Source organism: Rhinoderma darwinii, chromosome 4 (genome assembly GCF_050947455.1).
Source record: "Rhinoderma darwinii isolate aRhiDar2 chromosome 4, aRhiDar2.hap1, whole genome shotgun sequence".
In the NCBI taxonomy this organism is placed as follows: Eukaryota; Metazoa; Chordata; class Amphibia; order Anura; family Rhinodermatidae; genus Rhinoderma; species Rhinoderma darwinii.
In genome coordinates, this window is record NC_134690.1 from 398,607,244 (window position 1) to 398,621,728 (window position 14,485).

At 42.4% G+C, this 14,485-nt stretch overlaps 1 protein-coding gene across 1 annotated transcript in view; it reads left to right on the forward strand.

The window, feature by feature from the left end:
- The window catches only part of XDH (xanthine dehydrogenase), a 118,679-nt gene that overhangs the window by 43,680 nt on the left and 60,514 nt on the right, over positions 1 to 14,485 (forward strand). The window contains exons 8-16 of the mRNA XM_075863435.1: positions 2,903 to 2,989; positions 3,680 to 3,821; positions 4,626 to 4,718; positions 4,798 to 4,949; positions 7,324 to 7,417; positions 9,027 to 9,136; positions 9,392 to 9,576; positions 10,321 to 10,495; positions 13,769 to 13,858. Of these exons, the coding sequence (XP_075719550.1) occupies positions 2,903 to 2,989; positions 3,680 to 3,821; positions 4,626 to 4,718; positions 4,798 to 4,949; positions 7,324 to 7,417; positions 9,027 to 9,136; positions 9,392 to 9,576; positions 10,321 to 10,495; positions 13,769 to 13,858 (1,128 nt within the window). The remainder of the gene's footprint in view (positions 1 to 2,902; positions 2,990 to 3,679; positions 3,822 to 4,625; positions 4,719 to 4,797; positions 4,950 to 7,323; positions 7,418 to 9,026; positions 9,137 to 9,391; positions 9,577 to 10,320; positions 10,496 to 13,768; positions 13,859 to 14,485) is intronic.

Genomic DNA, 14,485 nt, shown 5'->3' on the forward strand with positions numbered 1-14,485 from the left:
CTACGCGTTTCGGACGACGCTGCGTCCTTAGACTTGGCTGTGATAACTTTTGAATAGAGCGCGCTGTCATTTATATCCTGTGGGGTTTAAACAGTCCCCAAACAGCATTGCTACACGGACCGCAAGTAACAGTGCCATATAGTCCACAAATAATAATTCCATACAGTCCACAAGTAACAGTGCCATACAGTCCACAAGTAACACAGCCATATAGTCTACAAGTAACAGTTCCATACAGTCCACAAATAACAGAGCCATACAGTCCACAAGTAACAGAGCCATACAGTCCACAAGTAACAGAGCCATACAGTCCACAAGTAACAGAGCCATACATCCACAAGTAACAGAGCCATACAGTCCACAAGTAACAGAGCCATACAGTCCACAAGCAACAGAGCCATACAGTTCAAAAGTAACAGTTCAATATAGTCCACAAATAACACTGCCATACAGTCCCCAAGTAACAGTCCCATACAAACTACAAGTAACAGTGCCATACAGTCCACAAATAACAGTGCCATACCGTCCACAAATAACAGGGCCATACAGGCAACAAATAACATTGCTATACAGTGCACAAGTAACAGTGCCATACAGTCTACAAGTAACAGTGTCATACAGTCCACAAGTAACAGAGCCAGACAGTCCACAAATAACAGTACCATACAGTCTACAAGTAACAGTGCCATACAGTACACACAACATAACAGTGCCATACAGTCCACAAATAACAGTACCATACAGTCCACAATGAACAATGCCATACAGTACCCAAATAACAGTGCCATACAGTCCACAAATAACAGTGCCATACAGTCCACAATAAACAATGCCATACAGTGTCCAAATAACAATTCCATGTAGCCCGGAAATAATGTTATACAGTACCCCAAAAATATTGCCATACAGTCCACAGATAGCAGTGCTTTGCAGTGCCCAAAGAATCATTTCACACTCCACAAAAATGTCATACAGTATCTACATAACAATGTCCTGTCATGCAGTCCACAAATCACAGTGCCCAAAATGTACTGTCTTATAGAACATAAATAACGATGCCATACAGTACTCAAATAACAGTGCCAAGCGAAGTTATACTGTCATACATTAAGAATTCATACAGTGACATACAATTCACGTTAATGTTTGTTAATGGATGTTAATTTGGACCCGCTCAGTGCCCCTTTGACACTGCTGTTGTGCTAGAACGCTGAGCTGACTGGCGTGAATAATGGGGGTCAGAACACCCACGCAGCTAACATGACACGTTTAGTACTGCCATGGTGCATTGGGAGTTCTCCGCATGGACAGGTTGGGCTTCAAGAGTTTACCGGGTTTACCAGTCCATCCAGCCCTGATGCATAGGACAGAGGGAGCAGGACAGACGTCAGACAGGTTTTGGGGCTGGTGGAGGCTCCTAAATTTTTGAGGCCGCAGGGAAGTCTCACCTTTTGTTCTTCCGATAATCCAAACCTACAAATAGTAATACCTTGATCTATATACAGCAAAGCTCTGCCATTACACACGCTGGGTATATAGTAACTTAGAGAAGATTTCCATCAACAGATTGGTCCTGTTTGAAATCTGCAGAAAAATTATAAATTGGGAGTTTGAACATGAAATTTAGGAACAAACCGGTTTGCAACAAAAATACTGTCTGGAACAATCCATACCAATCTGTTGACTTTTTAAGGGGTTGAATACTTTTGCAATGCACTGTATCATCCATACGGACTAATTGGTTATTTGTGGGGAAAAAACAGGGGTGTAAATATAGAGGAAGGGGGTGCAAAGATAACAGTCGCACCTGTACCCGGTGCCCCTCCGCCACATAAGAAGACACCAGTACTATAAACGGCACATAGTAGGTTGGGGGTCTTGTTACAGATTTTGCTTTGGGGCCCAGAAGCTTCAAGTTAGAACTCTAAAAATAACTGAAAAAGTGAAAGACCCCGGCAGCAAGTGGTCCTCTCCACTGCCAACATCCGATTTGGTTGCAGGGTTGCCAACGTCCGTAAATTTATGGAGAATCCACAAAAACCGGGTATTTTCTTCTGCCCTCCGTAGCGTCCACCAGAGAACATCCTTAGGATACAAATAATTAGTCTAGTGCTGCCTGGCGAGGCACGGGAATTATCAGTCCTGTGCCTCGCCATTCGGCGCTTTAGCAATGATGCAGTCAGCGTGATGACTTCATCGCGCCGACTGCATCGTTTCGCAGAATGAGACCTGATGTCTGACCAGGCCTGCGGCGGAAACGGTGACAGGTGAGCATGGAATTGTTTTGTTTTTTTTTGTTTTTGTTTCAATGGGCAGTGTTTGGGGCACAATATACAGGGGACTCTCTGGGGGGCAGTATCTACAGGGGACTCTCTGGTGGGCACTATCTACAGCAGACTCTATGGGGGCACTATAAACAGGGGACACCCTGGGGGGTACTATAAACAGGGGACTCCCTGGGGGGTACTATCTACAGGGAACTCTATTGGGGGCACGATATACAGGGAACTCTATGGGGCACTATCTACAGGGAGCCCTATCTACAGAGGACTATATGGGGCAATGTCTACAGAAGGATCTATGAGGGGCAGTATTTACAGAAGCCTCTATGAGGGGGCACTATCTACAGGGGGCGCTATCTCTTTATCATTAACTCTTGATTTTGTAATGTGTAAAAATGTTGGCCTGTTTGTAATTTTTTAGCTAAGTAGTCCAGAAATGACTGAAGTGGAGGTTGGCATCCTTGTTTGGTTGTCCACTACTAGACCTATCGGGCTCTATTGAGACTCTTACCCCATTATCATGTCTTAGCCCGAGTCTTCCTGCAGATTTTTTAGTGGGGCAAGAATGTCTGGTAGAGACGATATCCATAAATCTAAATCATCTCTTTTATTTCGTATAGACGCCAACATCTACAGCTTTGTTTGACCCATCGGACTTCAGACCCTTGGATCCGACACAAGAACCAATCTTTCCTCCAGAGTTGCTGGTAATTTGTACTATATACCATAATATATTATTTATCTCATCATTTATGTATTTAATAAGGGTCATTCCAACTCATTTAGAAAATAAACCTTTTCCACCTCCAGCAGTAGGAGTTCCATAGTTTGACTGCTCTTTTGAAGAACCCCTTCCATATTGATGTTGAAAGCGACTTTCCTCGTAGTAGATGCCGCCTTGTTATGTTTACTGGTCGAGCTATAAAAAATAATTAGATCTTTGCATTGACCTTGGATATACTTATACATTGTAACATAGTAAAACCCCCTAATTTCCCAAATTTTCCAAGGCAGGATGGAAAATGGAAGGAGTTGTCCCCTTTTTGTCTACATGACTGATCATACATTATATCTAGTTTTTCATGTACAGACTGACTAGTCATTTAGAATCCTGTAGCATCCTTTTTATACATCCTGTGATCTTGTTAGGCTTTGCAGCAGCTGCCTGACACTGGTTGCTTCAAGTAGTTTGCAGTCCACTGGTATTCCTAAACTCTTTTCCATTCTTTTGAATCTGATTTGCACAATTTAAGTTTTGACAATTTGGAAAATGATTCGCAATTCACCTATCACTATGGAGCATTGGTTGATTCAGGCCATTGACATTTACTGTATATTATATGTGTATTTTATAAGTTGCTACAACAAGCAGCCATTCCCATGTATTTTCATCACAGCTGGGCAGGAACGCACCTCGAAAGCAAATGGTTTTTAAAGGAGAAGGTGTCACCTGGTATCAGCCGTCCAACCTCAGTGAACTATTGAACCTGAAGGCTCAGTATCCTAATGCTAAACTTGTGGTGGGGAACACGGAAGTGGGTGAGTAATGGGATGATGTGCTGAATATAGCATCAACAAGCAGTAATGTAATGTATGTACACAGTGACTCCACCAGCAGAATAGTGAGTGCAGCTCTGGAGTATAATACAGGATGTAACTCAGGATCAGTACAGGATAAGTAATGTAATGTATGTACACAGTGACTCCACCAGCAGAATAGTGAGTGCAGCTCTGGAGTATAATACAGGATGTAACTCAGGATCAGTACAGGATAAGTAATGTAATGTATGTACACAGTGACTGCACCAGCAGAATAGTGAGTGCAGCTCTGGAGTATAATACAGGATGCAACTCAGGATCAGTACAGGATAAGTAATGTAATGTATGTACACAGTGACTGCACCAGCAGAATAGGGAGTGCAGCTCCTTGGTATAATACAGGATATAACTCAGGATCAGTACAGGATGAGTAATGTAATGTATGTACACAGTGACTGCACCAGCAGAATAGGGAGTGCAGCTCCTTGGTATAATACAGGATATAACTCAGGATCAGTACAGGATAAGTAATGTAATGTATGTACACAGTGACTCCACCAGTAGAATAGTGAGTGCAGCTCTGGAGTATAATACAGGATGTAACTCAGGATCAGTACAGGATAAGTAAAGTAATGTATGTACACAGTGACTCAACTTTTTTATATTGATATGTAATGTATAAAATGGGGCTCAAAGGCTGAGATACGCCTTAAAAATGTAGAGACTGTGGGTCGGCTGACTGAGGTCCTATGTTTTATTGACGCACTCATGGTTTTGAAGCTTCCTTGTTGTTATTTTTTTCAGGAATTGAAATAAAATTTAAAAACATGTTGTATCCGGTCATTATTGCCCCGGGCTGGATCGCAGAATTAAATGTTGTTGAGCGCACTGGAGAAGGTGAGACACGGCAATGACTGATTGGCTGCTCTCGTGATTTAGTGTTTGTATTTCATCCTATTAATGCATTTTTTGTTAGGGATTCGCTTTGGTGCCGCCTGCAGCTTGTCCCTACTTGGTGACGTCCTCCAGAACGCAGTATCTGACCTCCCCCCATATAAGACAGAGGTGTTCCGGGCTGTTTTGGAGCAGCTGAGATGGTTTGCAGGACAACAAATCCGTAATGTTGCAGTAAGAACGTCTCCTTTTTAATTCATTCAGATACTGTCACTTATACATCGACAACATATTCCACAGCGCTGCACACAGATAATTAACACTCACATTGAGTCAATGTCAGTCACCTAAGTAAGCATTAAGTGACTTGGTTGGACCTTCAAAGACAGAGAAATGGCGTATATACTCCACTCACATCCAGAGCTGCATTTAGAAATCTGCTATCTTCCATTTGCAATCTGTCAACACTCTGCTGACAGACACACCCCTATCAGCTTAGCTGAGTTTCTATAATAAGTTGCATTCTGCAGTATTGCATTGTGGGAATAGTTTATGCCAGGCAGATTTAAAAAAAAGCAACTCCCATAAAGCAACACAGTAGGGCACGCGGTACAGGGCTGGCCTTAAGGGTGTGCGACCTGTGCAAGTGCACAGCACGCTGCACCCTCCCAGCATATAGGGAGCATCACTGGGCTCTGCCTCTACTCTGTGCTCTGCTCTTAGTTAACACACACAGAGTAAATATGAGCCGAGGAACAAGAGCAGAGGAGGAAGCTCTGCCCACAGCCCGTCCTGCACGAAGCCTGTGATCCTGTCAGCAAGGAGAGATGGTGAGTATCTATGTGGGTGCATAAATATATGTGTGTATACAGTATGTATATCTGTGTGTATACAGTATATGTCTCTGTGTGTATACAGTATGTGTCTCTGTGTTTGTATGTTACAGTGTGTGTGTGTGTGTGTGTGTGTGTGTGAATATATATATATATGTGTGTGTGTCTGCATGTGTTTATGCCTCTTTGTAAAAGTGTGTTCAATATTAAAGTTGAATAGATAAAATAAAGATATCTGTGCTGCCCCCTATATACCCTGCTGCTCCTATATACCCTGCTGCTCCTATATACCCTGCTGTCCCTATATACACTGCTGCCTCTATATACCCTGCTGCCCCTATATACCCTGCTGTCCCTTATATATCCTGCAGTCCCTTATATACTCTGCTGCCCCTTATATACCCTGCTGCCCCTTATATACCCCGCTATCCCTTATATACCCTGCTGCCCCTTATATACCCTGCTGCCCCTTATATACTCTGCTGCCCTTAAGGGAAACACCACATTTTCATGTAAAAAATATGTGTATAAAGTGTATCTCCAGTTTGGAAGTGCATTGCATGATATACAGTACATACATAATACATACATACACACATATATGCCTCTGTGTGTATTTATATGTGTCTGTGGGTATAGTTATCATCTACGACATTATCTGTACTCAGAGAATTACCACTGTGTTATCTGGTGTTACATAGGACTGCATGTCAAATCTACATTATCGCTACTGTGTATATATATGTGCCTGTGTGGATATGTATCGGTCTGTTTGTGAACGTGTCTTTGTGCTTGTATATATGTGCCTTTTATGTATTTGTACATGTTCCTGTCTGAGTATTTATCTGCCGGTCTGTCTGTATATGTGTCTGTACGTCTATATATTTACCTGTAAGGATGTATATATTCCAGAATGTGTGTATGTATATTTGCCTGTATGTCTATATATCTGTCTTTATGTATGTACAGTATATATGTTCCAGTATGTGCGTGTCTATATATGTGGTTAATTTTTGGTTTGTGTATGGGGTGGCAATAGAGAGTCCCGCACAGGGCGCCATCCAACCTAAGGCCGGCCCTGATGCTGTATACAGATACTAAACTAGTAGGTCTAACAGACTGACAGCTGACAGTATGCAATGCCCATGACAGTTAAGCAATGCCCATGACAGGCAAACAATGCCCATGTCAGGCAAGCAATGCCCATGACAGGCAAGCAATGCCCATGACAGGCAAACAATGCCCATGACAGGCAAACAATGCCCATGACAGGCAAACAATGCCCATGACAGGCAACAATGCCCATGACAGGCAACAATGCCCATGACAGGCAAACAATGCCCATGACAGGCAACAATGCCCATGACAGGCAAACAATGCCCATGACAGGCAAACAATGCCCATGACAGGCAAACAATGCCCATGACAGGCAACAATGCCCATGACAGGCAAACAATGCCCATGACAGGCAAACAATGCCCATGACAGGCCTCTTCCAAGTCTTAATTTACTGTATCTATGTATCAGGCGCATCGCTGGGTCCTAATGCAAAAATTTGAACAGGGTCCCCACTATGTTCACATGCAGTTTATTATACTGGTGTCTTCTTATGAACTATATGTTCTGTATATGTGAACACTCACTAATGCCATGTATATAAAAGCTGCCCCAGAATACTCCACAAACTACAGTAATAAGTGAATGGACTTCTAAAGCGGAGGCTGCAGTTTTCTGATATCTCCTTCCATTATCAATGTTTATGGTGTTACTTCCAGGCCATTGGGGGAAATATCATGACGGCCAGCCCAATATCTGATCTAAACCCGATCTTCATGTCAACGGGCAGCAAACTCCACATCATCTCTCAAGGTAACAAATCTAGATTTGCTATTTATAGTCCACAATGCATTTGAATAGGACTGTGGCGCAGGACTGTATGGGAGTAAACCCATTTATAGTGCACTGTTCTCATATGCGGCCCTATAAGCATGCTGCGCCTATTGGTCCAGCTACAGTTCCGGTAATCCCGATTGCTGTATATTGATATAATAGTGTCACCTCCTGTTGTCCCTCCATGTGCACTGATGACAGGAGACCGAGGCGGTAAATATCTGGGGACCATGGATGTCAGTCACGTCAGTGCACACAGAGGGAAAACAGGAGCGGTGAGGGACGTACACGATTGGGGGTGGGGAGTCGGAGCGGAATACATAAGAATATTGCAAAATGTAGAATTTTTTCATTTTAAGAGCAAATTTATAGATTTCGAAAATCTAAACAAAATCTTCTGTAATGTTGGCAAAAAATGAAGTGGAAAAGTACTCCGGATGGGGCAACAGGACCCCCTGTGTGGGGCAGATAGTGTGTGCTAGTGTCAAGCAGCAGCTGAAAGGGGCCTCAGTTTTATCTTTGATCTACCCCCCCCCCTTAATATATGTCCCTGCTGATGTGATTTATGAAGAATGGATGTTTGAATGCTTCACATTTCTCAATATAAGGACGGCCATAGAGATAACCTCAGGACTCTTGTTTCAAATCGTATGCATGGGAAATTGTGTGGAATGGCTAAATCTTTACTTCTTTGGCCAGCTCAAAGTAAATCTCCACCTTTTATTATGATGTCATTTTTAGGTCCAACATTCTGTTCTGATTAATTTTTTTATATATTTTTATTGGAGCTGGAGCTCCACTTTTATGATAAAGCATCAAATCCCCTGCATAGACAATGATATAATTCTAATTCCCAGCAGTCACCACTAGAGGGAGCTTAGAATCTTACTGCATACAAATTTCTTATTGAGTTCAATCTATAATCAGTATGCAGTGAGCTCCTAAGCTCCCTCTAGTGGTGACTGCAGACAGACAGAAGTTTATAATTGAACTCTATGTCTATGCAGTGGATTTGGAGCTCTGTATCAAATAAAAGAAGCTTAATCCGGTATAAAGATATATTAAGAAATCAATGAGCACAAAATATTTGACCTGATTAGATTTAAAAAAAATGGCATTCAGTGTAATGGGGTTGTCCAGGATTAGAAAGACATGGCTGCTTTATTCCAAAACAGTTCCACGCCTGTCTATGGGTTGTCTGGTATTCCAGTGAGGAAGTGAATGAGCATGAGCTGCAATACCACACACAACCTGTGGACGCGTGTGGGGCTGTTTTTGGAACAAAGCAGTCATGTTTTTTTAATACTGGACAAACCCTTTAAGTTTGTCAGGTTGATTAATTTTGCAAGGAACCAATTAAAATCCATGAGCATTTGTGTAATACAACGACCTCCCCCTCTATCTTCTTCATATGCCATAATAGAACATACCAACACTATGAAGGGGTGATCAGCAGTGGTCAGACGCTTATCTTGACCTCACAGGGATCAGGATAAGCGTCTGACCACTGCTGATCACCCCTTCATAGTGTTCATTAAATGTGTTCAGATGAATCCACTTGAGCAATTGTCCCAAAATCAATTTGTAGAGAAGAAAAGGACGGTCCCAATGGACGAGAATTTCTTTACGGGATACAGGAAAACAATCTTGGAGCCACATGAAATTCTCCTGTCTGTAGAGATTCCTTACTCCGAAAAGGTGAGTGACGTGAAATCATTTTGATGCCTGTAAAATGATCCTAAAATATTGCACAGGTCTTAAAGGAGAAGTACCTGGAAAACGGCTTTAATGACTCCCAATATGTCTCTATTCACTGACAGCAATGAGATATCTCCAAAGTCTTTTAGAAGGTTGCAGAACTTTTCATCGCACAATTTTATATTTATTAACATAAAATCTGAACTGCATTGGCGAATGCAGCGACAATTAACTCTTTACTTGATGTTGTGACAGTGGGAATATTGCTCTGCCTACAAACAAGCGTCACGGCGGGAGGATGATATCGCCATTGTCACTAGTGGGATGAGAGTTGTATTCCAGCCTGACAGTCATCGAGTGGAGAAGATCCAGCTCAGCTATGGAGGCATGGCCCCTGTCACCGTCATGGCAAAAGACACTTGCACGGCATTAGCCGGGAGGTAACGCACCCGAAACTGATCCAGAATGGGGGGGGGGGGGGGGGTATAAAATAATTTTTATAAGATTTTCCTTTCTTCTGATGTAAGATGAATAATAGTTGTGTTTTTTTATACTCTTGTCACACCCAGAGCTGCAATCAAAATCTGGTAAGCAGAATAGAGTGTATTCTGGGAGCTTAGATGTCGAAGATGGATCCCCCACAAGTTGTTATGTAACATGTCTGACTATAAAGTGACTGTGAGTGAGTGTAGAGAAAACACTGTCTGTTTCTAAGGAAAACTAGCAGAATTCTGAATGCAGCTTTGGATGTAACTAGAGTATAAGACAGAATGTAAATCAAAATCAGTACTTGATAAGTTACAGAAAAGTACCTGGAAAGTTATTCGAGATTTCATGCTAAAATATTGTTGAACGTAAATCTTTTTTAGGGACACTTTATCTTTAAGTTGTTTATTTTAAAGCAGTGCTTTTTTTAAAAAAAAAAATCTTGGCAAGACGGTGACAAGGCAAATTTTTTATAAAACGAAATTTTAGAGGTTAGTTTTTATTCTTTTAGATTTTTTGTATTTTTTCATGGCAATGCTTGCAACAATGTATTAGGAGATGCAGTATTCATGTTTGCCACTAGATGTCAGTGTAACACTCATTACTACTCTATACTACTCTATACTAGATATGACTATTCTATGGTTGTAGTTTTCTGTCATTTGTAAGCCATTAATCTTTTATTTCTCTCCACACAGGGAATGGAGTGACCACTTATTACAGGACGCCTGCCGACTTCTAGCCAAGGAGATGTCACTGTCTCCTGGCGCTCCTGGAGGAATGGTCGAATTCCGTCAGACCCTGACCCTCAGTTTTTTCTTTAAATTTTATCTCACGGTTTTTAAGAAATTGGAAAAAGATTTAAATGATAATGTAAGGACTTTCTCTTGTTTGCTTTTTCATCTTGAATCTAATCTTGATCTATAATATTTTTAACATTAGAGAATTGCCTATATAGAGATCATCCACCAAATTATTATAAGGGAATATAAAGTTCACATTTTGTTTCTAGGAAACCAATTGCATTCATAATTTGGAGCGGTTTCCTTAGATGAGGAGTTTCCAGTGTTCTGTCCCTTCATTAAAGAGAAAAGTTCTCCTGTTCCACCAATTCATATCCTTATGAAATCTGAAATGCCTGTCGCTGCCTCCAGGGGGCGATCTGTATGCAGCAATATATTGCTCGTATTGAAAAGAATGGAAGCTATTGACACATCTGCCCCCTAGTGGTGGCAACAGGTGTCTGGTAATCAAACAACTACACTATGTGGCTAGAAGTATGTGGACCCCTGATCATCACACCTATTCGAGCTTGATGGACATCTCATTTCAAAACCATCGGTGTTAATATGGAGTGGGCCCCCTTTTCTGTATCTATAACAGATTCCACTCTTTTGGCAAGGCTTAAAGGGGTTTTCCACTATCGGAGAACTAATGATCTATCCACCGGATAGGTCAACAGTATATGATCGGTGTGGGTCCGACACCCGACCCCGCCACCGATCAGCTGCTCCAGCTGTCTCTGGGTGCCGGATGTTTTGAACGGAATGCAGAAGTTGGAGCCTGAAGCAGTTGGCTCCGTACGCTGCATAGTGGCCGATCGTCAGAACTGCAGCTCTACTTCATTCACTTGAATAGGAGCAGTACTGCAGCTTGGCCGCTATTCCCTGATCGGAGCCATTTGTTTCCGGCAATATTGTCCGGTGCCCGGAAGGCAGCCGGAGCAGCTGATCGATGCGGGGTCCGGGTATCGAACCTGCACCAATCATACACTGATGACCTATCTGGTGGATAGGTCATCAGTTGTCCGATAGTGGAAAACCCCTTTAATAAAATTATTTGGGCTGTCTGAGAGAATATGTTTCTATTTGTGATGTCAGGCGGTAACCTTGGAAGAGAAGGTCTAGTTCGTAATCGACATTCCAATTCATCCCAAAGGTGTTGTATGGGGTTGAGGTCCAGACTCTGTGCGGCCACTCGAGTTCCTCCACGTCAAACCGGAACAGAAAAGGGACTAACCCCAAACTGGTCCCACAATGTTAGAAACTACAATTGTATAAAATGTCTTTGTTTACTGTAGCATTAACCCTTCACTGGAAATTTTGGCCCAAACCCAAAAAAACACCCCCCAGATCATTACCCTTCCTCCGCAATATGTTACAGTAGGCACTATGCATTCCGGTAGGTAGTATTCCCCTGGCATCTGCCAAACCCAGATTCCTCCATTAGACTGTCAGATAGTGAGTCGTGGCTCATGACTGCAGAGAACACGCTGCTCCAATGGCGGTGTGCTTTACACAACACCTGCCTCTGCTTGGCATTGTGCATACTGATCTTGGACTTGTGTGCAGCGACCATGGAAACTCATGCCATGAAGCTCCGGACGCTCAGTTCTGATGCTGATGTCACTTACAGAGGCAGAGGCAGAGGGGATCTCTGTATTGAGTGATACAACACAAGACAGGCGTTTTTTAATTGTCCCACTTTTCAGCACTTGCAGGTGACCGGGGCAGAACTAGCAGATAATAACACTTATAGGAGACTGGGCAGATCTAGCAGATAACAATAACACTTACAGGTGACCGGGGCAGAACTAGCAGATAATAACACTTACAGAAGACTGGGCAGATCTAGCAGATAAAAGTAACACTTACAAGTGACCAAAGCAGAACTAGCAGATAATAACACTTACAGGTGATCAGGCAGATCTAGCAGATAACAATAACACTTACAGGTGACAAGGGCAGATCCAGCAGATAATAATAACAACACTTACAGGTGACTGGGGCAGATCTAGCAGATAACATTTACAGGTGACCGGGGCAGATCTAGCAAATAATAATAACACGTACAGGTGACCGGGGCAGATCTAGCAGATAATAACACTTACAGGTGACTATGGCAGATCTAGTAGATAACAACACTTACAGGTGACCGGGGCAGATCCAGCAGATAACCATAACACTTACAGCGGACTGGGGCTGATCTAGCAGATAATAATAACACTTACAGGTGACCGGGGCAGATCTAGCAGATAATAATAACACTTACAGGTGACTGTGGCAGATCTAGCAGATAATAACACTTACAGGTGAACGGGCAGCTCTAGTAGATAATAATAATAATAATAATAACAACACTTACAGGTGAGTGGGCAGATCTAGCAGATAATAATAACACTTACAGGTGACCGGGGCAGATCTAGCAAATAATAATAACACTTACATGTGACCAGGGCAGTTCTAGCAGATAATAACACTTACAGGTGACTATGGCAGATTTAGTAGATAATAACACTTACAGGTGACCGGGGCAGTTCCAGCAGATAACCATAACACTTACAGCTGACTGGGGCAGATCTAGCAGATAATAATAGCACTTACAGTTGACCGGGGCAGATCTAGCAGATCATAACACTTACAGGTGACCGGGGCAGATCTAGCAGATGATAACACAGGTGACCAGGGCAGATCTAGCAGATAATAATAATAACACTTACAGATTACTGGTGCAGATCTAGCAGATAATAACACTTACAAGTGACCATGGCTTATCTGGCTGATAATAATATCACTTATAGGTGATCAGGGCAGATCTAGCAGATAATAACACTTACAGGTGACTATGGCAGATCTAGTAGATAATAACACTTACAGGTGACCGGGGCAGATCCAGCAGATAACCATAACACTTACAGCTGACTGGGGCAGATCTAGCAGATAATAATAATAGCACTTACAGGTGACCGGGGCAGATCTAGCAGATAACAATAACACTTAGAGGTGACCGGGGCAGAACTAGCAGATAATAACACTTACAGGAGACTGCGCAGATCTAGCAGATAACAGTAACACTTACAGGTGACCGAGGCAGAACTAGCAGATAATAACACTTACAGGTGACCAAGCAGATCTAGCAGATAACAATAACACTTACAGGTGACCAAGGCAGAACTAGCAGATAATAACACTTACAGGTGACCAGGACAGATCAAGCAGATAATAATAGCGCTTACAGGTGACCGGGGCAGATCTAGCAGATAATCATAACACTTCACTCACAGCAAGCAGAAATCTTGAAAATGATGAAAAGTGAAGAACTTCTTGATTATTTTCTATATTTAATTTTTGTTTTCGATTTCTCTAGAATAATTTCCATGAGGCAGTCCTCCCGGAATATGAGAGCGCCACAGAACTGTTTCATAAGCCTCCGACGTCCAGTGTACAGTTGTTTCAGGTAAGTAGTTCCAATAATCACTTTATACTCAACTTGCCTCAGAAATTTTCCCTTCATTTAAATAATATATATTTTGAGAAAAATAAAATTCTGCGGATGAGTGAATTTGCAGAAAAGCAGTTATTGGTATTTTGGCCACTAGGTGGCAGCATTACAAAGCACATCACAATACACAACATTCTTGGACTGGAAGGTGATGTCCTCCGGGAGGTGTTTATATCACTGCGATATCAGCCGCGGATTCATCCTCCACCTTCCTTACCACATCTAGTAATGGAGACATGGCAGGAAAATCATAAACACAAGGACCGTTCCTCCCCACTTCTTCTTATATGGGATTGTTCCAAATCATGAAGAAAACACTTGTCACGTGGTTATATATATTTATTGAGAAGGATACATAGTCCACATGGTAAATATATTGTGAGGAGTCTGCCGGTGCACCGCATGATATTGCTTCTGCTCCGGGGCTGCAGTAAGAGGCCACAGTCTCCGCCATGTAGAAGATGACTTGGCACCACCTGTAGTGCGTCTTGATGTTGCACCGTACCCTAAACTATTCCCCCCACCATTACTCCACCTCCACCAGCCTGAACTGTTCACACCTGACAGGTAGAGTTCATCGAT